The 26,007-nt window shown below is 44.2% G+C and overlaps 1 protein-coding gene across 8 annotated transcripts in view; it reads right to left on the reverse strand.

Moving 5' to 3' along the window:
- NAV2 (neuron navigator 2) overlaps positions 1 to 26,007 on the reverse strand; it is a 782,645-nt gene that overhangs the window by 57,089 nt on the left and 699,549 nt on the right. For 6 of the 8 annotated variants that reach the window (XM_055282148.2, XM_055282147.1, XM_055282146.1 and 3 more), the window contains 8 exons: positions 20,504 to 20,795; positions 19,106 to 19,808; positions 15,576 to 16,043; positions 14,870 to 14,935; positions 13,423 to 13,467; positions 10,530 to 10,690; positions 8,813 to 9,001; positions 2,419 to 2,471 (listed from right to left, as the gene is read on the reverse strand). In XM_055282148.2, the coding sequence (XP_055138123.1) occupies positions 2,419 to 2,471; positions 8,813 to 9,001; positions 10,530 to 10,690; positions 13,423 to 13,467; positions 14,870 to 14,935; positions 15,576 to 16,043; positions 19,106 to 19,808; positions 20,504 to 20,795 (1,977 nt within the window). Of the gene's footprint in view, positions 1 to 2,418; positions 2,472 to 8,161; positions 8,261 to 8,812; positions 9,002 to 10,529; positions 10,691 to 13,422; positions 13,468 to 14,869; positions 14,936 to 15,575; positions 16,044 to 19,105; positions 19,809 to 20,503; positions 20,796 to 26,007 lie in introns of all 8 variants that reach the window. The other 2 variants (XM_055282144.1, XM_063641913.1) reach the window with 2 other exon arrangements.

Below are 26,007 nucleotides of genomic sequence, written 5' to 3' on the forward strand. Positions count from 1 at the left end.
TACTAATTTGTTGAATTTGTATCAGCTCAGAAAAGACAATTTCAAATTTCATGAAAACAGTATCTTCATGTCCCCATACCCAGAACAACAGCTACTGAAGGAGAGTCTTTATCTGTAAGGACTTCTAGTGGTTGGCATGAAGGGGCTGCCCCCAGGAACTGCATGTGACAGTTTCCTAGATCTGAAGACACACAGATTGAGAAGCTTATGCTCTTTCTCTCCAAGGCTGGATAATGCTGGCCAGTCTCCCATTTTTTACTCTTCTGGAAAGCCCACTCCCCTCTCTGTTGGCAAGAACCCCTGGGAATGCCACAGGGAAAACACGGGGCTGGGCACTGAAACATCCACTACAGCTTCTCTGAGCCAGTCCTGTGAAGCTAGAGTCCCATGTCCCTCTGGTGCCTACAGCTTCCTCCTTCAGTAGCAGGCCCCTTTCTCTCCTAAATTATATCCTAGGGGTTAGTCCAGAGCCTGGTATATCCATGGTGCTAGTAAATACTGTTGAAGAAGTGCATTTAGCTTTGAAAGTACCACCTTGGTACCCATATCCCACAGTTTCATTCTAGAAGAAAGGACATAGTTTATCCACTGGCTGACAGCTCAAAGACCATCTCTATGCTTTCTTAGCAGATCATGGCTTAAAAAACCTCTCTCCAAGGTTACTCTGTATAAAGCCTTTAAAAGGAAAGCTAGGACTTAGTGATGAAATTTCAAACAAGATGACTAGCTGAGGAAAGAGGAATTTTAGAGTTGGAGGGGTGAGGTGGGTAGGAGCAAGAGTTTCTAGGTCCTTCAAAACAGACCATATCAGCAATCACTGAAGTTTGTTTGCTCAATACAGGCCTAAGAAAGAACAGTTAGGCCCTGGTATCTTTAACTTGATTCTGGGGTGTCCTATTATTTTCCAGGAGCTATACACAGTGTATCCTGCTATATAGAAACCGGGCATTATCAAAACCTAAATTATTAAAACATTTGTTTCCATGGGATTAAGGGCTAAAGAATTTCCAATTCACAATTAACAAAGAGACTTTTTTTTTCCTTGTAGAAATTCCCAAATTACTGTTTTTAAAGTAAATAGCATACAGCTATAGCCATGCGCGGTGGCTCACGCCTATAATCCCAACACTTCGGGAGGCTGAGGTGGGCGGATCACTTGAGGTCAGGAGTTCAAGACCAGCCTGGCCAACATGGTGAAATCCCGTCTCTACTAAAAATGTAAAAAAAATTAGCTAGGCATGGATGGTGGTGCCTGCCTGTAATCCCAGCTATTCAGGAGGCTGAGGCAGGAGAATTGCTTGAACCCAGGAGGCAGAGGTTGCAGTGAGCCAAGGTCATGCCACTTTACTCCAGCCTGGGCAACAGAGGGAGAGTCTGTCTAAAAAATAAAATAAAATAAAATAAATATTGTACAGCTATAAAAAGTAAATACTACTGAACAAATCCAGTAGTACTGAAGATCTAAATGTATTTGATTACATTTGGCTTTCATTTAGTAAACCTCTCTCATGGATGATAGCTAGCATTTAGGAGTGCTTGCTCTGAGCTGTGTGTACTATATTCATTGTTTTAGATTCCTTTTCCCATTTCTTTCAAACCTACTTAAAAAATACCTACTATGTGCTAGGTACTGTTCTAGGCACTAGGAATAAAAACAAAAATGTCCTTGTTTAGAAAGAGTTTATGCTGTAGTGAAATCTAATCTTCATAACATTTAATCCTCATTACACCTCTATAAGGTAGGGACTGCTATTATTTCTACTTTACAGATAAAGAAACTGAGGCTGGTCGGGCACAGTGGCTCACGCCTGTAATCCCAACACTTTGGGAGGCCGAGATGGATGGATCACGAGGTCAGGAGTTTGACACCAGCCTGGCCAATATGGTGAAACTCTGTCTCTACTAAAAATACAAAAATTAGCTGGGCGTGGTGGCACGTGCCTGTAGTCCCAGCTACTCAGGAAGCTGAGGCAGGAGAATCACTTGAACCCAGGAGGCTGAGGTTGCAGTGAGCCGAGATCAAGACACTGCATTTCAGCCTGGGCAACAGAGGGAGACTCCGTCTCAAATAAAAAAAGAAAGAAAGAAAGAAACTGACTCAGACAAAAGATTAATAAATTGCTCAAGGCCTTTATTTTCCAAGTCCATCAGCAGGCAGCCAAGGCTTCTCACACGTTCTAAATAGTTATCACCTAAAGCACAATGTCACTTTAACAAGGCTGCCAGTTCTGGATTTTGGGGTTGGTATAATATAATTAATAGCTGTTTGTGAATTTTAAATCTTGTTCCCTAATTAATTGATCCCCTTATAATGGAAATGCTTTCTCTAGGATTAATGCATATATTTTATTCTTGACACTTTGATAAAGGAACCCCAGTTCTCATGATCACAGCCACACAGCATTGATTTATACTCACTGTAGAATAAATTGAGGATGTGCTGGAAACCAAGGAGAGTGAGGATCCATGAACTATTAAAAGAAAAAAAAAAAAAAAGGTGAATTGATAGATGGCTGTTATGGAACCAAAAACGGGACAGGGGAGGAGAACATCAGCAATACAGGACACTCCAGGCTTGGAATAACTTAATCTCACCTTGACACAACCTTTCCTGGTTTGGCGATAGGTCAGTGACAAATAAGTAATAGTTTGCTAAGGATGTCACTTTTCTATTACCGCATTTTTCCCTTCAACCTTCTGAATACTTTTTCTCTTGACTGTCAAAATAATATATGATTACTGAACAAAAATTTTCAAGTACGGAGAAGTGTTAAGAAGCATATTCACTGTCACAACCTGCACTGACTCACAACTGCATTGCCCGGAGGCAACCTGTTACTGTTCCAGCATATTTTGCTTCATTCTTTTTTCTAATGTATTCCTTTAGGTTAAGACTGTGTTCCAAATACAGTTTTTTACCCTGCTGGCATCTGTCAGTTGTATACCCCAAAAAAGAGCTGATTATTTTTAACCTAAGAGGCTGTTGGCCACAGTAAGTTCATTCTAGATGACCATATAGCAGAATATTTGCTTAGAAACATATCCATCAAAATATAGATTCTTTATTTGATTTCTATGTCTACAAAGTGATGAGCAAGTGGTGTCTTCTTTTCTGTTTCAAACTGGTGCTTTTGGACTAGAACCACTTATACATCCTTAGCACCCTTCCTGCCCCCAGCCAGTGGAGACATCTTTTTTTTTTTTTTTTTTTTTTTTTTGAGACGGAGTTTCACTCTGTTGCCCAGGCTGGAGTGCAATGGTGCGATCTCAGCTCACCACAACCTCTGCCTCCCGAGTTCAAGCGATTCTCCTGCCTCAGCCTCCCTAGTAGCTGGGATTATAGGTGTGCGTCACCATGCCTGGCTAGTTTTGTATTTTTAGTAGAGATGGGGTTTCTCCATGTGGTCAGGCTGGTCTTGAACTCCCAATCTCAGGTGATCCACCCAGCTTGGCCTCCCAAAGTGCTGGGATTACAGGCATGAGCCACTGCGCCCGGCCGAGACATCTTATTATTTGTTCTAATTTTGCAGCATAGTGTTTTCTAGGACTTGGGTATTCTGGCTGCCTTATTTTATGGGAAGCAGGTTCTTTATTTTCTTGGTAACTTCTCGACAACTTGTTTGAAAAACAGAACTATTCCTATGTTAAGGCGTCACATGACTTGTAACTGGGCACAGCCTTCCTGGCCATGGGTGGAATGGCTCTACTCCCACACCGAGTTATGACCTGTAGTCTAAAGTGGGAGGCACGGGGGTAACTTCCACGTGTACTAAATGGCATTCATCTACCACCCACGAAGTGAACTCACCTTGGATTAGCAGTCAGCAGAAGCTACATGCCAACAAGATAGCTGATAAGTAGCTCAGCCTAACACTCAGGTTCCTCTCTGTCATCTTTCCAATAAACCTTCCCTGACCTCTCCTTCTTCCCTTTTATGTTCTTGTTACACTATGAATCCTGCACTGCTCTCCCAAGCTTGCCCTAGACAGTACTTTCCTGCCTCAGAGTCTGCCCATGCAGTTCCCTTCGTTTAGGCTGCATCTAAATACTGTCTATCAAAACAGATCCGCTCAAATGACATCTTCTCTATGGGACCTTTCCTCATTCCCCGGACTGCCACCTGGGTGGGCTTCCTCCTCCCTCTGAGCCCACATAACTCTTGGCTTGCTATTCCAGCCCTCTTCTCTCTTAGCAGCTCCCTAATGCTCTAGGCTGTCCCTATATCATCATGTACATCCACCCTCCTTCGCAATACCCTGTGTTCCAGATCTTTTCCTCCATGCTTTCTTCATCCATGACTAATCTGACTCATGCCCATAAAAAATCAGGTTAAGGTGTTAATGGCCAATAATGGCTTTCAGTGTTAATATGTCCACACATTAACAGAGGCCTTTAATGTCCCAACTTTGTGGCCTAATGTTCCACAGAGGTAAGTTAATTCAATTTATGACACAGACAATAGTGGAAGAATTATGTTGGAGGCCAAGTTGGTGAAGAGATGTGGGTAACACATAGCCACACACACTTGCATGACTGGCCTGCCAGAGACTAGCACAGGGCTGCTATATGGCCTCTGGCTAATGGAAAATGGAAGATTTTTCTTTTCTATTTCTACATCTCATATACATAAATTTACTGACACAGTTTTAGCACCAACTCAGTACAAGCATGGGGCCACAGGCAGAGAAGAGCACATCTGGCAGGCTTAAGGTAGAGGTAATTATTTTTCTCAATAATTAACTCCTCTCACTTTGTAAATAGCAACGGCAAGGCTGCGTTCCAACGAGACAGATTCCTTGATTTTCAGAGTCAACCCAAAACTGAATGTGGCTTACCTGAACCACTGCAGTTCGGCCTCCTTCAAGGGACTCGAGCCAAGTCAGAGCCTGGGCTGTGCAATGTGGTTATTTTTGGACAACAAAATGCCTGTGGGAGTTACAGAGGCTAAACAGCTAAAGCAGGCTACATAATTTTCCTCCCTATAGCTATACCTCCACATTTTTTCAGCTACAAGGAACCATAGAGAATATCTAGGCCATTTCTGCCATTGAGAAATCTGAAACTCAGAGAGGTTAAATGACTTGTTTAAGGTCACATAGCAATTCAAGAACAGGATCTGCTGACTAGAAGTCTGGAGAGCGCTCTGCCTTTGAGTAATGTGTTGTACTGGTTTCTGATTTTTTTTTTTTTTCGTTTTTTTTTTTTTTTAAAGAGCCTTTTGGTGTCTTTTAGAATGGTGTCCTAGTCCCTTCATGCAGTCTACACATGGGCACAAGCTAGGAATGTTTGAGAAGAAAGATGCTTTAGTAGGAGTGAAAACACTAGATAGAATGAAACAACTAGGCATATTCCAGCCAATAAAGTAATCAAGTGCCTCTGATCCTCATCACAGAGAATCTGCAGGTAACAATCCCAGACTAGGCAGGAGTTTCCACCGTTAATCAACAACAGAGTACATTAAATCTCAGAATGGTTACGTGACGTGGCCAGACACACAGCTAGTCAGGAGCAGAAAGAGAATTTGCATCTAGGCATCACGATCCACTTCTCATTCCACAATTGGGTACTGTGGAAAGAGAAGAATGAAATGCAGTTCTGATGGCTAATGGACTGCCCTGCCTCTCCACCAGCAAAGGAAGCATCACAAAACAGAGAAGACATTGATGAAAGATCAGAGCTTGCCTCAGACAGGTTTAAAAAAAAAAAACCCAGCTGAGTCAGATATCAAGGTAGGATTGAGTGGAAAGAAAGAGGGACTAGAATCAAGAGGCTTAAGACATCATGTGGCTGCATAAAGTCTTCAAGTCACTTTTGCCTCAATTTGGCCATTAAAAAAATGAGGATGATAATGGTCCTTGGGGAAAAGGCTATAACATGACAATTATAACAATAGCTACCATTGAGTGAGCACTTACAATACTCCCCTTTCAAAGTTATTCGTTAAATGCTTGCAAGATTCATCTCACCTAATCTTCACTTCAATTTTCCAAAGCAGGTACAATTATTTTTCACATTTCAGTGAATAGGAAATAGGCTGAGCAGGTCAAGTCCTTTCTCAGAATCACATTGCTAACAGTAGAGGTGCCAGGATTTGAACCCCTTCTGCAATTCAGGGGCTAGATACACAAGCATGCTGCAATACAAGCTTTCTTGATTAATAAGCTTCTGTGCTCCTGGGGATTCCATATAAACTGATAGGGTGGAGGGTTTCTGTGTTTTTCATTGCATTAGCTCTTAGTGATGATTGGTGAAGTCATGGAATTTTTTTTTTTCTCTAGAATCCATTTTAATAATGCCTCAAGCATCCCCTTAAATGTACGCTATTAAAGTTGACTTTAAGATCGCATAATGCATCTGATAGAAAGTAATTTACCTGAAACACCTTTGAAAGGCTGCATCTGGGCCATGCCTGAACCTAATCTACATATTTATAATTCCTAAAACTCCTTCAAAGTGGAAAGTGCTAATTAAATTGCACAAAAACCTCACACAAATACTTGTGCTACTTCTTCCTAAATTTCTATTCTGCTTTATGGCATATAATACACCTAACTGATTATTACAAGGAGGTTCTGTTTGGTCCAAACATGAAATGTCAATTTTCTTCCAACTGCTCCTGCTATACTGGGAGTTAATAAATTCAAAAGAAAAAGAAATTTCAACGAAAGGAATTAAAAACCTAATTACACAAACTCTATTCTGTTTTTGAATGTAATACCCTTAGAAGAAATAAAATCAATCTGATGCCATATTTTCCAAAAGATGATAATGTTATGTATTCACAGTGTATTGACAGCGGTCCCTATCCATTACCCTAAAGTTTGACTTTTACCTCTGTGCTTCAGTTCCATGTCACCGTGAATCACTAGGTTTACAAAAGTCTAGACACTGCTTGTGGGCAAGCACTTTTTATCAATGTCATTTTGACATCCCAGATATTCCACAGTTGTGCTGTCTGCCAGCTTGATTCCAGATGGAATAAATAAAAGCTATCTGATGACGACACTGTAATGGTCCTGGACCTTTATGAGGTGAAGTGTGCTTGTTTGGACAAGTTTCAGTACTGGACATGGTTCACTCAGGAACACACATGGCAGAGAAGAGGAATACAGTGCGGGACAAACTCCATATGCAAATCCTTCCTGGGGAGGTTGGGAAATGCTCCGTGGAGATGCTTGGCCAGTACACTGACTAGAAAGAAGTTCAAGACAAACTGCCACTTTCTTCACCTTAGGATCACAATATATTCTCTACTATCACTGTTCTGAGCAGTTACAGCATTAATTTCTAGCTCTTAAATCTCACAAATGCCCCTCAGTGACTCAGGCTCCTCCCCTCCTTAATCCTTGGTCCCAGCAGCTTCCCATATATGGATTTACAGACTTGTGCCTGTTCACTGAATGTCATGGTATGCAAATGATACATAAATCAGGGTGGAAAGTATTAAGTTACCAAGAAAATAAACCAGGGGGCAATTGCTCTGTTAATACGTTCTTTAAAACTTCTGTTAAAAAGAACATTAGACAAAAGCAGAATCCTGTGCCTTGTGTTTCTCTCCCTTTTGACTTGAAACTTCCTAAACAATCACAAGTTTGTTTGTTCTTTCATGCTGGGAGGATGCTGGCCCTTTTTCCCTACTCATATGGGGACTGGGAAGCACCTATAACTCACCCTCCACATTCTGCTTTGTCAATGGCAACAAAGGGACAACTAGATGTATAGTCCTCAGACTAGGCTCCGTTTGCTCCAAGATTCCCCATTCTCTGGCTGGGGACTTTGAGCTGCCAGGAAGTCAGTGCTGAAGCTGTGTTTTTCCAGCTATGTTATTATAGCTTTACGGCTGTGTTATTATAGGCCATGACATGTAATAACATTATTGTGTTAACATTTATATGTATTATCTCATTTAATTCTCATAATTCCATGAGCTGAATACTATTATTACTCCTATTTTATCCATGAAAAAACAAGAGGCACAGACAGGTGAAGCAACTTGCTCAAAATCATATACCTAAAAAGCAGTGGAGCTGGAATTTAAACTCTGCTAGTCTGACTCCTATTCTTAATCATTGGTTGATGAGCATTGCCGCCAATGTCCTATCAGCCCCATCTTCATGGGGTGGGGATGATACCCTCCACAGAATTTTGACTGCTTACTCACCTAACTCATACCTTGGGTGATGGAACAAAGGAAGAGAGAAATGAAGTGAGCTGTGAAGACGGCTGACAAAGTTGTCTACAGAACTTTTCTCCCATGATTCTGATTAAAATGAACCAAACATAAAAATCCAACCCCAAATATTCTCGGTTAGCAACCAAAGAAAGAAAAGGGCATAACTGAAAACAATACACTTAAAAACCCAGTGCTTGAGAAAAGAGATGAAAAATTCTGGAGCAGAGCAGAAAGGCATGGCTGCCCGGCCCCCAGAGCTACATGGATGTGTCAACACAGGGAAGTGAACTCTCCAGTAGTTCTCTCTGCCAAGATGGTGAGCCGGTGGCTGAGCCTCAAGGTGGAAGCGCATGCCAAGAAACTGTGGCCCAAGTCCAGGAGGGAGAAGCCTAAAGCGGAACTCAGTCAGCTCTATGGTTCACCAGTGATTTTTAAGCAGCCTCTTCCTTAAAGGCCTGGAAGGTTAATTAAGGGTCAGGCCAGACCTTACTCTTCAGAGATCCCCATCCCTGACCCCCAGAGTAGGTGGGAGAGGTGGGAGCACTTACAGGTGGGCTCTCAGGTTAATGAAGTGAACTTAGCATAGAGGACTCTTAACTACACTGAGTAACCTGGGAGATGGTAAGTTTCCTTCCTTACCTTCTTCAAACCCATCCCGGAATGAGCCTGAACGGCTCATGGTTCTGCTCTTCTCATCCAGGGACATGGAGCTATTCCGGAAGCGGCTGTCAGTGTATGGATCATACTGCCCATCAGCATTGGAGAGGCTGTGGGTCCTCAGCATGGTCGGGTTGGACAAGCTCATCTGGGTGACAGTGGTGGGACTCGCTGGAATAAAAGGAATAGAATCAAAAGGTTAGACATTCATGTCTCTGTTCAAATCCTGGTTGGGGACAAAGAGAAGAATGCTTGTTTTTAGCCATATGTGTTCCTGCCAACTCTTCTCCCATCTGTTTTCTAAAAGGTAGTCCCATCAGCATTTGAGTTACACACCGGGAGCTAAAAATAAGAGTGGAAAGGTGGGTCAGCTCCAAAGCAAGGCTCTGGGCCTCAGCTTTCCAACTTGGCACGTTCAGACAGGCCAGTATCACCTTCCAGGCATGAGCTAATTACTCCCCAGGCTCATCTGGAATGATTTTCTCTAAAGCCAAAAGCCCAAAATAGTCCAGCCAGGCTTTTGATCAGATGGGAAGCATTTGTGCATGACAAGAATCTCTTGCCTCAAAGAGTTATGGCTTGGAAAAAACAGTATGAACACAGGTCCCATTGCCTCAGATGGGGGACGTGTAATAATCATGTATAAAGAGTTTCAATGCAAGGGAGGTACACTTGTCTCAGCTAAAACTAGCTTTCTTATGAAAATCCTGTCCATTTGAGTCATGTGCAATATTTTCAGAGGTACTTATTTAGTCAATCAGAAATGAAGTGTTAAACCTCGCTTGATTACAAGCCACCTCTATCCTTAAAGACTCTGAATTTGTTCTTCACTATATTCAGAAAAGGCTGCCTCTCTAAAGAGTGAGATGAGATTAGAAAAGATTTCTCACCCTCTATCAGTCCTTCAAGGCTCAGCTCCTACCCTGCCACCTTCACATAACCTCTGCCTATAACTCCAGCCAGCACTAATCTTTCCTTTTTCTAAATGTGTCTAATACTTGCTATCTAATTATATTCAGCTTTTACATGGTTTCATATAAAGCTTTGGATTGTTCTCTTTTACTCTGTTATATAGGTGTGCATTGATGTGTTTGTCTTCCTGAAAAAGAATTCCATTGACATGTCAGCAGGGACTGTGACATAAATTCTTTTCCTTTTCCCACTGTGCCAGTCAAAGCATTATGTCAGAAGTAGGCATTGTTAAGAATACCTATTCAATCAAAACTTAACTTTTATTTCCAACTTAATAAAGCAATGAGGATGACCTAACATGGGATATGCAATAAAATCTATTTCTTCAGAGGTCTTAGAAAGAGAATGCATTCTTTTTAAGAATGGGATAACATGTTCTTTGCTATAGCCCTACCAATATCAACCAAATAAAGAAAATTATTGGTTACAATATCAAAAACTTTACTATTTTCTCTATTTATTTTGCTATCAATCTCCTGTAATTGAACTATATTGCTGAGGGCTAATCAGACACTAAGCAGGACGTGACTATATGTCTATTTCAAAATATAAGATAACTCAAGTGATGGGTTCACCAAAATCTCAGAAATCACCACTAAAGAACTTACCCATGTAATCAAAACCACCTGCTCCCCAAAACCTATTGAAATAAAAATATATTATATATATAAGATAACCACTGCCCTATGGAGCTGATCAACATAGCTAATGACAAGTGGCTACTCACCAAGCTGGGAAAAGTTGAATCTTGTTCCGGAGGGAGAAGTCACGCTGGAGCCAGAGGAAAAGGGGGAATTGGCAGCCGTGTCCTGCAAGCCACCTGCAGAGTGGGACCGTAACCATTCTTTTGCATCTTCTTGCGTGCGAAGCTGAGAGGTGGGAGTATACCTGGACAGACAGAAATCAAGCCGGAATTAACTATGAACAATGCTTATTAAAATGAACTCTGTGGAGCTGATGGTAAATATATAAAAAGAAAACATATATCCAAAGACGATTTTTTTAAAATCAGATCACTACATGTCCCGAAACTTACAAAGTTTCTCAAAACCTTTTTTATATTTGGCTGTGTTTGGGGAAAATGACTATTCCTTTCAGTTTGGAGGGAACACATAAAGGGAAGAAGATTGGTAAATGCTCAGAAGAGCCGTCACTGGGCGTATCTGTAACATGTTGCTTCATGACAGTGTCACGTCAAAGCCCCCACCTTGACAGGACTGAAGCAACAAAATGAGCTGCTGCTAGAGCTTTGAGGGAGTTTTAATTAGACGACTCATGGCATCTGCCATTCTACAGCACAAATAAATGACCATGAATCACAGCATATGAAAAAGCAGACATACAAAGCAAGGTTTGAGGACAATGATGCTTATAGTAGTTGCTGTAATAGAGCACAAACAAACCTTCATAAAAGCAACCCCAAATTGTTGGGTTTTATAGGAGAGGGTCTTCAGAAGTTATGTGGTCCACCTCCTCACTTATTCTGAAATGTATATGGTGGTGATTTATTGAACATCTACAATGTGCTAGGTGCCTTCATTGTGCATTATTTTACCAAAGCCTCAGACCTACTCAGCAATGCAGATGCCATTATTCCCATTTTACATTCAGGGAAGGTAAGGACCCTGCTGGTAGTCATAGAGTTGAGATTTCAATCCATGTCTGATTTTAAAATGCATGCTCTTTTCATTACGCCCATAAGTAGCATCTGAAATGTCTTTCCTTTTTTTTTTTTTTTTTTTTTTCGAGATGTAGTCTTGCTCTACTGCCCAGGCTGGAGCAAGGTGGCACGATCTCGGCTCACTGCAACCACTGCCTCTTGGATTCAAGTGATTCTCCCACCTCAGCCTCCCGAGTAGCTGGGACTATAGACATGTGCCACCATGCCCAGCTAATTTTTTGTATTTTTAGTAGAGACAGGGTTTTACCATGTTGGCCAGGCTTGTCTCGAACTCCTGCCCTCAAGTGATCCACCCACCTCGGCCTCCCAACGTGCTGGGATTACAGGCATGAGCCACCGCACCTGGCCTGCATCTGAAATTTCTGAGCGCCAAGTGGCCAGGGTATCCTCAGACTTATATATTATGGAGTGACTACTGATTATGTCAATAGAGGGATTCTTTGGGCTTAAGGAAAGATGTTGTCAGTGTGTTCGTACTGCATGTTCATGTGTATGGAGTGGGTGAGCTACACAGGAAGAGTCAGAGTGAGAGGGAGCACAGAAATGTTTCTTCCTTAATGTTTTTACTATATCTAACAGACACGCAACTTTCCAGGACACATCAATTGCCTGAAAATAGCCTGTCATGTATCTCTATTCTGAATTTTTAAAAAACCAGAGCTACATAATTTTGATAGGCTAGATCTGCTATGCACCATTTCAAAATGTTAACATTTGGAAGTTAGCTTCCTCTCAGGGCACCAATGGGGCATCAAAGTCAAACTCACAGTGAGAGTGGCCATGATTTAAGCATCTGGCATGGTTGCTGACAAGCAGCTCATAGGCACGATTGAAACTGGTAAGTACAAAAGGCCTTGCCAAGGCCCCCTCTAAGGCCACACTGCTCAACTCCTTCCTGCAGGATGACTGTTGGGAGATTTTAATACTTTCCTTCTTAGATTCTTAGAATTGGCTTTACTCAGAGGATCCCATTGAAAGGAAGCATTGATACCTACCTCACATTACTGTTCAAAATGCTCTCAGTCTTAAGAGCTGCAGGTTATTAACTACAGACATACATGACAGCAATGAAACATTTCATTCCAAGTTCCATTTTATGCGAAAGCACTTAATGCTTAGTGCAGGGTGAAGCTGATGCTACAAGGCATGTGGTGTTTAGAAAGCAGAAGAAATGACGGCTGCAACCATCAGACAGCAAGACCATGGGGGAGGCATTAGCAAACTGAAGTTTCTCTGATTGGCAAAGTGATATAGATGGTGTGAGCAATGGTGACTTATAGCATCTTGTTTTGCCAGGACTAGCACCAAAAATGAACCTGAGCCACCACTTACCAGGAATGGAAGGACAGTCCTTCCTGGGAGTCTTTTCTTTATTATCCACCAAAAAATGATCACACCCATGTCTTGTTGGGCAACGGAAGTGGACCAATTTTCCATTAGAATATTTAGACAAGGGCAAAGTATCTGTCTAGCAATTTTTTATGGGCAGAAAAGTTAAACATTTTCAAATTGGGGGAAAATATTCTTCTCCTCCTGTGCTCTTGTCCTAGCTTACAAATCAGTATGCTATAAGTCATGTCCTTTCTCTTGGAAGACAGCCATGTGAACAGAATGGTCACGGTGAAGTGCTCAGAAATTAAACCCATTGGCCCCAGAAGCAGCAATGACTGCTCCTTGGGCTTGCCCAGGGATGTTTTTCATGAGATGGTTTTACCACATTAAGCCTGAAAAAGCACAGTCCCTGCTCAAGCAAATAAGCTGACAAATGGAGAGTGAGAACGAGACGGTGCAAGGGGAGCCGTTATCCAAAAGGTCCTGCTGTGGTGGTCAAAGCGGGGACCCCAGCCCAGCCCAAACCCCCACCAGCCATGAAGGAGTCACACAGCCAAGCTCCAAAGCCACAACAGATGGCACAGATGCAAGGAGGAAACACAGATACCTGAGTCCTTTCTTAGGCAAAGTGTTCCTATCAAGGTGCGGGTCACTGTAGGAAAGTTAAAACAAAAATAAGAACTTCAGAGCAGCACACAGAAGGCAGGAAGAGGGAAAGCTAGGGAGGGGGCTAAAGGGCCCTGGAGCAAGAGGTGCACATCACCAGGAAGTGCCTTATCCAGCTAGGCATGCAATGCAACACATCCACATCCGTGGAAAACAAAAGAAACCAATCCTCAGCCTGAGCTGACACCGGCGGCGCATACTTTACCCCAGGTCACCAGGAGGTCTGAGTCCCTTAACCCCAATTGTTCCTCGTTTTCCACAGATTCAAAGCAAAACTCAGGGGTTGCTCCACCTCACAGCAGAGGTCTTGTGCCTTCTGCTGCCCAGGGGCACTCTCTGCACCAACACGGCTTCTCAGAGAGAGGGATGCCCACTTCCCTGCACCCCTAACTCTGGCCCACCCCCTAAATGCCACTGGCAATGACTTCAAATGGGAGAAGGGACTTGTTGGAGGTTTCAAGAGGCCAGCAGTCTGCATATTTGGAATTCATCTGTAACGAAGTGAATTCCAGGTCCCTCTCAATTTCTGCGGCCCAGGCATAGCTAGGAGCTGAGTCCTGGGTGGGGCATGTTACAACCTGCTGACTGATAAAGCATTTGGATTTCTAAAGACCAACGGTTTAAAGGCTTGGTCTGTGAGCTGACAAAAACAAAGTTTTCACTGTTGATGGAGTGAAGGGTTTTTTTTTTTTTTTTTTTTTTTTTTTTTTTTTTTTTCTGGCAGGAGACAACATCTGTTTGTTATGTTTGGCCAAGTCATCACTTCCCCACAAAATTAAGGTCAGTATCCATCTCTGAGGCCCACCCACAGCTGGGGGCAAACACAAGCATGTACATTCGTAAAGTCTTAATACTATACACATTCTTTTTCATTATCATCGTAGGAAATGGGCACACAGAACACAACAGTCTGCAAGACATAATGAGCCAAACTTCAGCAAAGGATTTTGAAAGGGAGAAGAGGCAGCTGCATGGGGAGGGGTAGACAAAGGTGAGGGCCAAGCTACACAGTGGGTGGCAGGTCATTTCTGGGCTTGGGGTTGGGGGTGGCAAAAGGAATGGGAAGGAAGCTGAAAAGCAGAAACATGCCACAGGAGGCCACAAGAGATGCAAGCGAGAGCTTCCGCTGCCCCAGATCAAGTGGCAGGGTTTGAGGTCGCCTTCCCAAAATGGGAATGAAGGGGCCAGCCCAACTCCACCTCTCCCTGGGCTTTAGCAGACAGAGGAACAGACTCTCACTGGCATGTCCATGTGTCACAGAGTACACTAGAGCCACAAACACAAGCAGGAGCCTTAGGCCAACAGCCTCGCACAAGACATCTGGCTTGACAACGAATGGGCAGAAGAACCTAAAGGCTCGGTTGGTCCCCGGCCTGCAATGTCATTACCTGTCCTGTTTCCTGGGCAGAGTACTTCTGCAGAACTTAGGGCTAGCAGCAGGGGAAGAGAGAGGGCTAGAAGTCCAGGCAGGTAGAAAACAAGAGAAGGAACATTAGCTTAGAAGAAAGGAGAGGTGTTGTTATATACATTTTTCTCATTCCCCATGCTGATCCTTGCTTTCTTCCCTATATGCAGAAACTGGACACCTTTATCCCTGCTGCAGTGAAATCCAGGGCTCTGAGAACACTTCTAATTTCTTGATTTCCTATCAGTCCAGGAGGAGGGTGTTTGCCACGATGACAACAAACCTACCCAGCTGTCTAAAGAGCATCCTACTACACGCTCCATGCCTGCACCCAGTCGCCTGCTCTGCTTGCACAATTACAAGGGGAGGGAAAAGAAGCTGTTGATGAACAAACAGGATAAAACTGAAGGATTTCAAAAGCTGAATGCCATTTCAAATGGTAGCATAAATCTGCCCCCGAGAGACTGAGCAGCTCCAAGCACCAAGAATAACCACAGAGGAAAAGATAACAGGGAGCAGAACCAAGCTTGATTCCATCCCAAAGTGGCTTCCCCATGAAAGACAGCAGTAATTAGAAAGACAGAAATCTTACAAGCAAAGGCTATTCGACATTTGGGATTCCTAAGCTAATCTTTTCATTTTTGGAAGGGTGTCTTTCTGAGAAAGGCAGCCAGAGGCACAGCACTAACCTTTCTGACAGTGTGGTCTTCACACTGTTGGTTCTGACAAAGGGAGTCAAGGAGTCGTCCTTGGAAGAGGCGATGAGGCCAGTGGAAGAATTGTGGCTGGGGCCCCCTCCACTGCTGAGGGAGATGTCGATGGACTCACAGCTGGTGTGGAGGCTGCTGATAGACTGAAAGCCCAGGCCATCCTTGCTAACTGCGGAGGAGCTGCTGGCGTTGGTGCCCCAGGTGAGGCTATTGGAAGGGGCCGAGTGGGCTGAGCTGGGGCTGGAGGCTAGCGGAGACTGGTTGAGGTCCACATTCTTGCTGTAGAGAGGACTGCTGCTCCCGCTGCTCAGGACCCCACTGCCTGACGGGGAGTCTAGGTTACCTTGCTGAGTCATGGTGGCATGAGGATTGGAGATGACCACCGAATTTTTCATGTTTTCAGCTGTGGCGATGGGCACTTGCTTGGTAGGCTTCCCACCAAAGAGTCTGTGAAGAGACAAAGGGTTGTGTAGGTTGAACACCCAGTGCCAAGGGGCACTGGACTGTTAAAGAAGGGTAGGGCAGAGGAGTTGGTGAGAATTCCTGGGGAAGGAAGCACAGCCATTCCTACTGAAATGGCCAACGGTACTTCAGGGAAAGGTCAGCCATAAAGTGGGCCTAGACACTAGTGCATCACAGGCTGCCGTCTTCAAGTTCTAAGCTGCAGCTGAGACTCTGACTCCATCTGAGCCAAAGAGCCATGAGTAATAATTTTCTACAGGCCTATTCACATGACACTGGGCCAAGATCTTGCTTCCCTTTCTTTCAATAGATAGACTAACTAGAAAATTGCCCTGGCCTAGGAAGATGGTTGTGTTCATCATCTCTGTCTCTGCGGCCCTAGGCATAAAGCAGGCACACAGTTTATGACAGCTCAACTCTAAGGGATTTGGTTTCTTGACCTCTCAGCACAATACACAGAATCAAGGGCATGAATCTAGATCTGGAGGTGGCCTGGGAAAAGTATCTTCAGAGATTTATCCACAATAGAAAGCGCAACTGGAAAGATGTATCTTTTGAAGCCAGAGAGCTTACTTATCCAGTGACATATACAGAAATCTTGCTTGGTTCGCAAGACACCAGACCAGACACATTGGGTGTGAACTGTGTCTCTGTGACAGACTCACAGAAATGTCATTCCATGTCATCTCCCCTGCTCGTGGCCAAAAATGTGCCATCAGACTGCAAGGAATGATATAAATGCCCCCTCTTCCACTGGCAGAGAGTTTTCTGGTAGAATGTTGAAATCATCTTAAAGTCAGAGAATTGTCCGCATTCTAGTAATGCAAAGGCTCTATTACACTCACTAAAACCTGTGTGGAGTAAGTATCTCACAAGTGACAAAACTACTACGTATTTCTGATATGCAGGTTGCCTTGGGTGCTCAAAGTGGTGACACTTTGATCTCTGTCCTCTCCAGACAGTCCTATAAATCTCAAGTATTGTAAAGACAATCAGTCAATCAATCCTTACTACAGTGTGTGGTGGCAGAAGGGAAATGCTTTGTGTCTGGTGACGAACAGGGAATGAAATATCCTAATGTAGAATCTTGGCTTTAGAATGCTTACATACTTCCAGTGATGACAGGGACCTCGTTACTTCAAAGGGTAACTTGCTCCATTGCCAAGCACTTCCAATTATTAGAAAACCCAAATCTCATCCACTTTTTTTTCTGACTTTTGCATATTGCTCCTCATCCTGCTATGCATGACTATATACAAAAGTCTAATCTTTGGTCTGTTAGTCCTCCAAATCATTTGAAGACAGTTATCTATCACATTCACCAAAGATTTGTCTTCACCATACTAATACACATCAAGAGAACTGAGAATACCTTAACGATTTAGGAAAAAATGTAATTTACCAGGAATTGGCTAAAAAGTGTTCAATGTAGAGCCCTAGGAGCTGCATGCATTTTCAAGCATTCTATTACACTAGCCTAAGGGTCTAGTAAAAAGCCTTTGTAGTTAGTAAAGGAAATCTATAATACCAAAGAGTGAATATTACATATAATACTTGAGGCAAGAAACAGAGAAAATTTTCATTTACAAGGCAATCTGTTAAAACAACAAAGAGCAGCACAACAGACTTACCCCTGGTAAAAAAAAATCGTTACTGAAATTCTAATAATCAAGTCTGGACAAAGAACAGTGAACTGCTTCATTATACCTTTCATGTGGAATGCTTCTTCTGAAGTCTTTTCAAACATTCCTGTTCATCCCCAAATATGTACGTGTGCATATAATTTTTATTTTCTCACTGCTTGATTTTCTTTTCCTGGGACTTTCTTTCTTATAAGAAATTTCCTGGGAAAGTAGGATGAACTGTAACCTAGCAGTTGTAGTTTAAGAATGGTCCAGTGGATATTATAATAAGATAATACGAACAGGCAAAAGTTGAATAAATTTAAAAGAAACTTAAAACAAGTGAATAATTTGTTTATATCTAGAGCTTCTACCCAATGTGAAAATGTGGGGAAATGATGTCTATTTAAGGTAATAGGAAATCAATTTCTCTTTTTCAGAAACATTTCTTCAAGAGGTTTGTGTGTGTGTGTGTGTGTGTGTGTGTGTGTGTGTGTGTGTGTGATGGGGAGGGGGAAGTTAAAATTTCAGACTGACTTGGAATTCTGGAGTAGCGTAAAAGTATATGTGGGGACACTGGGCTTTGTGAGTAAAGGAAGGAGCTGGTCAATATCACTGCCTGCCATAATGAGGATGCTCAGCTGAAGAATTATTAACACAAGAAAAAAAGTTATCTGCTCCCCTGAGCTACCCACCCAGGTCCAAGGGTGTATCGAGATCTCACTCTGGATTGGATGGTAGCTAACTTCTTTTTTTTTTTGAGATGCAGTCTCACTCTGTTGCCCAGGCTGGAGTGTAATGGTGTGATCTTGGCTCACTGCAGCCTCCGCCTCCTGGGTTCAGGTGATTCTTCTGCCTCAGCTTCCTGAGTAGCTGGGACTACAGGTGCACACCACCATGCCCAGCTAATATTTTTGTATTTTTAGTAAAGATGGGGTTTCACCGTATTGGCCAGGCTGGTCTCGAACTCCTGACCTCCTGATCTGCCCACCTCGGCCTCCCAAAGCGCTGGGATTACAGGCGTGAGCCACAGTGCCCAGCAGTAGCTAACTTCTATTGAGTGCATACTATGACCAGACACGGCTACAAAGATGTATCTTTACAAAAACCCTGACAAAAAAGTATCATCGTCCCCATTTTACAGGTGAGGAAACTAAGGCAGAATTGTTAAAAAAGGTTATATGGCAGCTAATTAAAATGGACCTAAGATTTGATTCTAAGATGATTGATTCCAGAGGCCTAAGTTTTTCATCCCAAAATGGGAAAATAGTCAACTGCAAAACTGCCGGCAGGATCTGACCAAACAGCTTTACTGGAGGACTAAAGTGGAGAAAAACAGAGGGTGCTTCAACTAAGAAACAGGAAATTACTAAATCCATTCCCTGTATTCTGGTTCTGCTCAGCACCATTTATGTACTCACTTACCTGCGGAGTGTGGGAGAGGCCACATCTGGGTACTTGGCTCCAGGCTGGAGACTGGTCTGAGCCAGGCTGGACACAGGCTGGGCTGCCGGGTTCACTTTCACCGAGTTACAGGAAGCCACACTCTCATTGTCTGATGAGATGCCTTTCTCCTTATCTGTTTGGTTGACCAGACCTGGTAGAGAGCTGCCTAGGGCTGTTTTGGAAGGCTCCCTCAGTTTGGGCACTGGCAGGCCTGCGGACTTGCTGCTGATGTTGGAATCTATGCTGCTGGTGCTAGACCTGTTCCCAGCCCCGTTCCGGCTGTTGGACTTACTGGGCCTCGGCAAACTCCGGTACTGAAGGTTTGTCCGGGAGCTGAGGGCTAGATACCCGTCATCCTGATTCTGAGCCCCATCCATGCTTGACTTCCGACCAGCAGACCGACTGACGAGTGCAGATGACTTTGGGATTTTGCCCAGTGTGGCTGACCTGCTGGTGACAGTCACCCCGCTGGCTGTGATCATGGCCAGGCCGGCAGCGGAACCACTCTGCTTCTTGAACCCAAAGCTGTTGGCATTGGCAGTGGGTGTCCTAGAGCTGCTGGGGAGGGGCTTTTTGGATTCGTCACCACTGCTCCGGCCTGCATCTGATGGGGAGCGCTTCACCTGGGAGGCTTTAGGAGAAAGCCTTCCTTTCTCAGACACCTTTGCGTCGTCTGTTTTTCCTAAGAGAGAGATCAGCAAGATTAGCCTGCAAGCCAAGAGCCCAGCTCATCCATCTCGTCTGTTTAAGATGTTCTCCTCCTCTGAAGAGCTGGTTCACTTTTCCCTTGGGGAGGCAAAGGAAAGAGCTTTTTATAAAAATAATATAGCCTACTAGTGTACCGAGAGCCTTTTAGGAAATGTCAATAATTTTACTCGTTTGCAAAGCAGTCTAAATTTACCCAGGATAAAGCAAAGCCAGCCAATCACTGATATGTCTGGGGGGAAAGAACCCCCTGCCTTTCCTGACCTTTCACCCTCTGTCCTTTAAAGGGCTGTCCCTAACACGTCCAGGGGATACCTCTGCCCTTGTTTATAAATATCCCCTAAGTCAGGGACAACATCAACTCACCATACCCACGGCTCGTAAACCCATGCTGTTGAATAGCCTGAACTGGCTGCATTTAACTCACCCAGTGTCTAGTTAAACCAATTCAATATGTCTCAGCAGCCGAACCATCCTCAGAGCTTAAGAGGCTCCCATGCTTACTTATTTCCACTTAGTAAAAGGTAGGGATGTGAAAATTTACGGAAGCTCGTTGTTAGCAGAGTACAAATCCTGAGACAAAATATATAATGTCAAGTCCTTGCTAGAGTTAACTATGGCTTTGGTTTTCAAAATGACAACTGTGGGGCCAAGACAGCCCCGGCCTCTTACCAGTTCCTGGGGTCTTCAGTGCGCCTGCCGGGGCTGACGGCTTCGTCCTTGGCATGGTGATGCCCACCTGAGCTGTCATGCCTCGCCGCCATGAGCCTGTCTGGGAGATGACAGGATTCTTCTTGCCCGACGTGCTTTTGTCGGACTCGTCAGACACGTCAGAAGGATTCCGCCTCCACTTGGAACCTGGCTCCATTTTTATGCCGCTGTCTGAGCCTCCGTCTGATTTCTTAACATCATCACCAGACCACAGGGAATTCCTCTCCACCTGTGAGTGCTTCTCAGCATCCGTCTGTGGACAGAGACTCTCTGAATTAGTCCTTCCCAAATCCCAGGCTGGGAAGCCCCTCACTCCAAAGGCAAAAATGCCAAAACACTGGAGTAGTTAAGGGAAAAATAATCATCACTTTAAAGATGTTTGGACTTTTGTACTCTGGATGTCTTGTTAGAAAGCCTGATTTTTTTTTTTTTTTGGTCCGAGGAAAGTAAATAATATCAATGTATCCTTAGAATGGAATGAGGTGGCTGAGCACAGTGGCTCATGCCTATAATCCCAATATTTTAGGAGGCTGAGGTGGGAGGATTGCTTGATCCCACAAGTTTAAGACCATCCTGGGCAACATGGCAAAACCCCGTCTCTACAAAAAATAGAAAAACTAGCTGAGTGTGGTGGCACACGCTTATAGTTCTAGCTACTCGGGTGGCTGAGGTGGGAGGATCACCCCGGGGAGGTGGAGGCTGCAGTAAGCCGTGATCGCACCACTGTACTCTAGCCTGGGTGACAGAGCAAGACTGTCTCAAAAAAGAAGAAAAGAAAAGCAAAAGAAAGGAGTGAGGGAAGAGAGGAAAAGGGGCCCAGGAAAAAAGAAGGAAAGAGCCCTAGCGAGGGGAAGGGGCAGAGCAGATGGAGATGCGGTGGGAATTCAGTCACCACCTATTTTCTGCCACTTGAACAAGCCTCCTCCAACTCTGGCGGCTGATCTCTAACCAGCATCCAGTCTCCTGGCCCGTTTCCCTTTGTTCTGCCTTCTTCCCATCACTCCACTGCAGTGAGATCTTTGGATCTAACACACCAAGCAAGGGAGCAAGTGAGCAAGGGTGGCGGCTGGTTCTACTCAAATCAGGGAGAGCCAGGAGCTGAGGGGAAGCACATCCTCGAATGGTACTTCCCCCAAATGTGGAGAGTCAATGGTGCCTGCTCCGACCCCAGCATTATTTATATGCCACTGTTTTGCTCCCCTTGTGGGATTTTGTTCTGACAAGGGATATAATTAGCCAGCTTTCTTTGGAAGAGCCCTGACCTGCTGGCCATGAAACCCAGAAGGGGACAAAAGTGTGACGTTAATGATCTCCTGCAGCTAAAAGGCATAAAGCTGACCAGAATGCTTTGGAGGCCTCCTGGGGTTTGAGGCCAGTTGGAGGATGTCAGTAGTGAGAAGCAGCACAGTAAATGGGGAAGGGAGGTCAGGAGCGCTCTCAGGGTGGGTATACTAAGATACCAGTCCCGTATTTGCAATGCTTAACTACTGAGAGTAGGCAAGATAGGAAATTAAAATGAACACCTGGCAAGAATCTGCCTAACGCCTGTCATCCAAGAGTGGAACAAAGGCCTTCCTCCATGGAATACAATGGCTGAATGGGATAAAAGCTAAAAACAGATAGGCAGCCCAAGTTCAATCGCCTCCCCCACACCACCCCAACCCCTTCTCCCCTTATGAATTCCACTCATCCATTAGAGATACCTTATGAGTTCTTTCGTTTGTTTTTTTCCAGCTAAGTATTAGTCACTAGAGATGAGGACAAACACACACTCCCTGGCTATGAGAAGCTCGTCATTCAGCTGTGGCAAGGGACAGAGAGAGGGGAGTTCCTACATGTGGGCACAAGGCAGGAGCTCACTCAAAGCTTGATGAGCGAATGAATGAGCCAAGGAACGAGCCAAGGAACACAGGCTTTTCAGGCCACAACAGACATTAGCAAAATTATCTTATCCGATCTCAGCCTCTATTTAATCAGAAAGGGTAAGTACGCAAGTCCTCTTATCTTTATCTCAATCTTACAGAAACTAAAGTTGCCCATTCTTTGTCCCACCTACCTCAGGTCAGTTTCCTTCCTCTAAACACTTCCAGTACATTCATCCAACCAGAATTTACTCCATGCTTGCTGTCTGCCAGGCACCATGGAGGGTCAGAGAATCTGGGGATAAGACTGATTTCCCACCCACGGTGGAGCTTACGATCCAGTGAAACAGGCAGAGATAGAATAAATAAATACAAACAAGGGTGTAATTGTAGACTACGAAGACTATTATAAGGAAAAAGACAAAAAGTCTGAGAAATAAATATAGACATTGACCTAATTTAGAGACAATGAGGTGGGTAGGTGACAGTGATCAGTTCAAAAAGAAGTACCCTACAGAAAGAGAAGAAACTTACTTAGTAAAAGAAGAGTTTGGGGCAGAGCATACCAGGGAGAGGGAACCACATGTGTAAAGGCCCTGAGGCAGAAAATAACTTGGCTTTGGAACATTCACTTCACAAATATTTTTTGGGTGCCACTACGTGCCAGGAAAGCTTATTCGCACTAGGAATACTGCAATTAACAAGTATAAATCATTAACCTCATGGAGCTTACATTCAAGTACATTTTAACATATTCTAATATGCTCTAAGAGGTACTGAAAATTTAGCACATGCCACATCCTGGGTTACTGCATTATTTATTCTTTTAATGTTCCTATACTTATTTCCCCCCAATCAAACTGTAATGATGCTAATACTAGTAGCATAACAACTACAATTTATTGAGTACTTACTATGTCCCAGGCACTAAGCTAAAGTGTTTGATATATATCATTAAATTTAATCCTTATCAAAAACCTATGAGGAAATAACAGTTAATAGTCTCAATTTTACATGACAAAACTGCGGCACAGAGTGAAAAGAAAATTTCCCAAGATCACATAGTGAGGAAGTAGAGATGCAGGAAATTCAGGGAGTCTAAAGCAGAGCCCACATTTTAACCACCATGCCACACTGCCCTCCCTAAGGATAAGTCGAGGTATATGATACATTTGTGCATACTCAGTAGCACCTAATATCTATACCCAGCAGATTCTCCTTCCATACTGGCAGGCTCCCCAACCCCAGTTCTAGAGCAGCTCTAGCCTAGCCTCTGGGTGGGACCCATACAACTCCAATTCCATCAGTGGCAGAGAGAGCGCACATGCCCCTGGCCTGGGAATGTGGCTTGACTTTCTCTCTCTGGAAAGAACAATCATCCAGCCATCACATCTCCCTAGCTTGGTCCAGGGTGGTCACCTTCCCAGCTCTACTCTGAATCCTTCATGAGCTACATGCCGGACTATAAGGTGGCACCCCTTGGGATTAAAAAATGAGAAAGTCCCAGCCTCTCTGTTCCTGGAGCTCGCAACAGTGGAACCAGCCAGCAGGACATCCACATGGGGTCGTACGAAGAGTTCTATCCTGCCTTCCCCTCCATGCCTCTGCCAGTTGTTTCCATCTCAATGGTACCTCCTTTCTGAAGGGTTTTCTTCTGCCTGTTCTTGGAAGTCTATGTAGTCATTCGATATCCACGTGGGAAGGTGAGGAAAGAAGCCACGCACAAGGGACTTTAGAAGGGAGGCCAATCTTCTGAGAGCAAGAGGGGAGGCCTGAGGAGCATGATGTGGGGGAAGAAGTGTGGGCTTTGGGTCTGACAGATCTGGGTTCAAGTGCTGGGTGCTGCCACTCATTTGCTGTGCATGACCTTGGAGGACAATGCCTTACTTCTCTGAACTTATTACCTCATGTATAAAACACGGATGATAAATAGGTCTCTTACAGCATTGATGGTGAACTCAATGAACTCAGTGTGGGGGGACTCAATACAGTGGTTCTTTTCATTACCAACTTTCCTGCCTCTGAAAATCCCCAGCACTCTGTTGTCCATCTGTAGCATTTATCCTGCTTTTGTCTTGCATTAGGGAACAGGTACTTGTCTCTTCTGCCACTGGGCCACAGGCGTTCGGAAGGCAGGAATATTCCCTCCCTGTGCCATATCCCCTGCGGATCTAGATGCTGAGCTGGCTCAAGTTTGAGCCCCAGTGACCATGGAGATAATTATCTGCATCAACATTATCACCTGCCAGTCATCCTGCCAGGCACTGTGTCCCTCCACATACATCCTGAACTCATCTTATCCTCTCAGGCTGTGTTATTATCCACATTTTACACATCAGGAAAATACAGGGCTGAAGAGGAAAAGTAACTTGCCCAGCAGGTGAGCAGAAGGGGACACCCCTCCTCGCCCCCAACCAAACCCCATCCCTACATCCATGCCAACATCTAGAGAGCTCTAGGGTCATTCAAGGCCACACAAGACAGGAATTCTTGCCACATAATTCAGAATTTTATTTCCCTGAGTAGCAAAAAATAAACTGACATGGAACTATCTTTTTCCTCCGCATATGTTATTAAACATTTCACAGGCATTGAAAATGAGAGGAAATCTTGATGTGTGCATCTTTGCTCCTCAGCACCTGGGATGGTGCCTTCCACAGAACTGAGAGAAAATACTGAATGTACAGATGAATATGTGAGGGAGTTGCGTGTGTTAAAGCACTTTGCCACCAACATCTGTCCTCAAAATAAAATACTGCAAAATAAGATGAGTTGCTTTGAGACTACAAACAAAATATATTAAGAATGTAGTCAACCTTTAGTTAACTGACATGAATGGAGGCTGGAGGCAGAGGAACAGCTAACCCAGGTGGCAGGGGCTGGGAAGGGATGAAGGGAAGGAGAGGAGGGAGGAAGGGAGGGAGAGACAAGAGAAATGGAGGGAAGGAGGAAGGAAAGAAAGTAACTTCTGAGCAACCATCCAGTCTCAGGCACCCAGAGAAGCATGTGCTGATAAAGCATTTCCCTGCTATTTTCACACTCACCCTTGAAGATGCATCTAATTAGCGCCATGTTATGGATGAGGAAGCAGGGGCTCGGAGGGAGTGCTTAGTTCATCCAAGGATGTCATAGGGTGAGGAGCACAACTGAAGATCATCTGGCTTCCAAGTCCACACCTACTCCCTGACACCTCAATCTGCTTGGCCAACCGGACTCACCAGCTCTCCTGGAGGAGTTGCTCAAGAGGCTCTTGGGCTTCAAGCAGGGGATTCTCTGCCTGGCCCCGAGGAAACAGTGGGCACAGGAGCTGATGCTGGACAGCTGGGCACCTGTGCTTTGTCGGGGGCATTCTCCATTGCTCCTCAATGTCCCCAATGATAGCGGAGTCCCTCACAGACAAAAGGAATCTCCATTCCCAATGATTCGTCTCCTCTTCTTTCAGTCAGCTACATGAGGCTGTTTCTTACGTTTTCCAGACAGCAATTTTCCTGTTCCTGAGATGCTTTAGTTATTTCTCAGAGGCTTTTCAAACAGCAAAAACCTAGGCAGGCAACCTGTCCTCAATTTGCTTTCCTGATGGACATGCTGAGCCACTTCTCCCTG

This window comes from Symphalangus syndactylus, chromosome 6 (genome assembly GCF_028878055.3).
Source record: "Symphalangus syndactylus isolate Jambi chromosome 6, NHGRI_mSymSyn1-v2.1_pri, whole genome shotgun sequence".
Lineage (NCBI taxonomy): Eukaryota > Metazoa > Chordata > Mammalia > Primates > Hylobatidae > Symphalangus > Symphalangus syndactylus.